At 62.3% G+C, this 1,473-nt stretch overlaps 1 protein-coding gene across 1 annotated transcript; it reads right to left on the bottom strand.

Moving 5' to 3' along the window:
• Positions 1 to 1,193: 1,193 nt before the first annotated feature.
• ENHO (energy homeostasis associated) lies at positions 1,194 to 1,379 on the bottom strand. Its single transcript, XM_009889726.1, has one exon. It carries the CDS (start codon positions 1,377 to 1,379, stop codon positions 1,194 to 1,196), a length of 186 nt encoding a protein of 61 aa, XP_009888028.1.
• Positions 1,380 to 1,473: the final 94 nt, after the last annotated feature.

Here is a 1,473-nt window from a genome sequence, read left to right as displayed (position 1 = left end):
GTCTAGTAAAAACACCTCTGCAAAGGGATGTGTTAGTTACACCTGACATAGGGAAGAACAGCGTAGGGACCCTGTCCAGCATCCCTCCTAGCACAGCCCACCCCTCTGTCCCCTTATTGCAGTGGCTGTGCCAGTGGGGACCTTGGCTATTGCTCGGCTTTAGGAAGGGCAGGGCAGAGCCCTCCAAAACCCACAGCACCTGCAGGCAGGGCAGGGGGAAGGCAGCTGCCAAGCTTGGGGACAAGCCAGACCACCAGCATCCCTCCCCATGGAGCCACTGTGGTCCCTGGGGAGTGACAGGGCTGGAAGACCCTTCAGTGCTGCTTTGACTGGGGACCCTCATCTCTTCCCATGTCTCCCACCTCCCCAACAAAAAGCCATCCCAGGCTGCTCTCAAAGGGGATGGGGACACCAACGAGGGCACATCTGCTGCCCACGGGAGGAGGCAGGAGGGCAGGCAGGGACAGGCGCCCAGCGAGGAGGAGGGCTATTTGCCTGTCAGTATTGGTGCTAATGCTGGAGGGGATTGACAGACAGACCGTAGACAAATGGACAGACCATGCAGACCCTCACGTGGCTCATTAAACTGGCTGCTGGGGCAGATGGGTGCCAAATGCCCTGAGGCTGGAGGCACATGGCACCCCAGGGCCATCCCCAAAGACACCCAGACTGCTAATACCCGGCTCTACCAGTGAGGCCAGGGCTGCTAGGGTCCCCCCCGCAGGCACATCCCACCATGGGGCAACCAGCCCACTTGAGGACAGGAGCCCGTGCCAGCCCTGCTGCCGCCCCTCTACGAGCTCCCGGCCGAGCCCACTCAGGTCTGCGACATGGTGGCCACTGGCCTGGGCCACAGGCACCAGGGAGGAGCCCATGGGCTGTCCCCGAACATGGGCTGCACTCGAGGGCAGGGCTCCTGCTGCCTTCGCTGGCCGCTGGGACAGGCAGGATTATCTGCATAGCATGTCCCCGGCCGCTGTCTCTCCATCACCATGGTCACTGTGGGAATCCGCAGAGACTTCACACACCAAAACCACGCAGGTGACGGGCTGTGCCCCGCGTCACGGCCCCTGCGAGCAGCTCAGCATCCCCTCTGCTCTCATCCTGCCCAGTCCAGCACCCCAGTCCCAGTGCAGGCATCCAGGCTGGTATGACTCCTCCAGCACAGCTGGGTACCCAGGTCCCCAGGCAGCTCACGGCTGCAGCAGGTACTTTTCTTCGTTCTTTGCCTCGTCTGCATCAGAAGCCGGGCTCTTCTTGGGGCATGAGGGGGTCCTGCAGGCCTTGCAGAGGATGAGGAAGAGGATGAGGATGAGCAACGCGATGACACAATTAAAAGAAATTGCCACGACCGCTCCGGTGGAGAGAGCAGCCCCCATCGCCGCTGTCCCACGGGAAAGAGGGGGGCCCGCAGCTCGGCCCCACGCTTGGGATGCCAGCGCAGCGATCAAGCAAGCAGCCTCTACCCCCCAG

Source organism: Charadrius vociferus, unplaced genomic scaffold (genome assembly GCF_000708025.1).
Source record: "Charadrius vociferus isolate BGI_N301 unplaced genomic scaffold, ASM70802v2 scaffold37, whole genome shotgun sequence".
Classification (NCBI taxonomy): domain Eukaryota; kingdom Metazoa; phylum Chordata; class Aves; order Charadriiformes; family Charadriidae; genus Charadrius; species Charadrius vociferus.
Note: the sequence above shows the minus strand (reverse complement) of the source record. Positions and strands in the feature narration are given on the sequence as shown.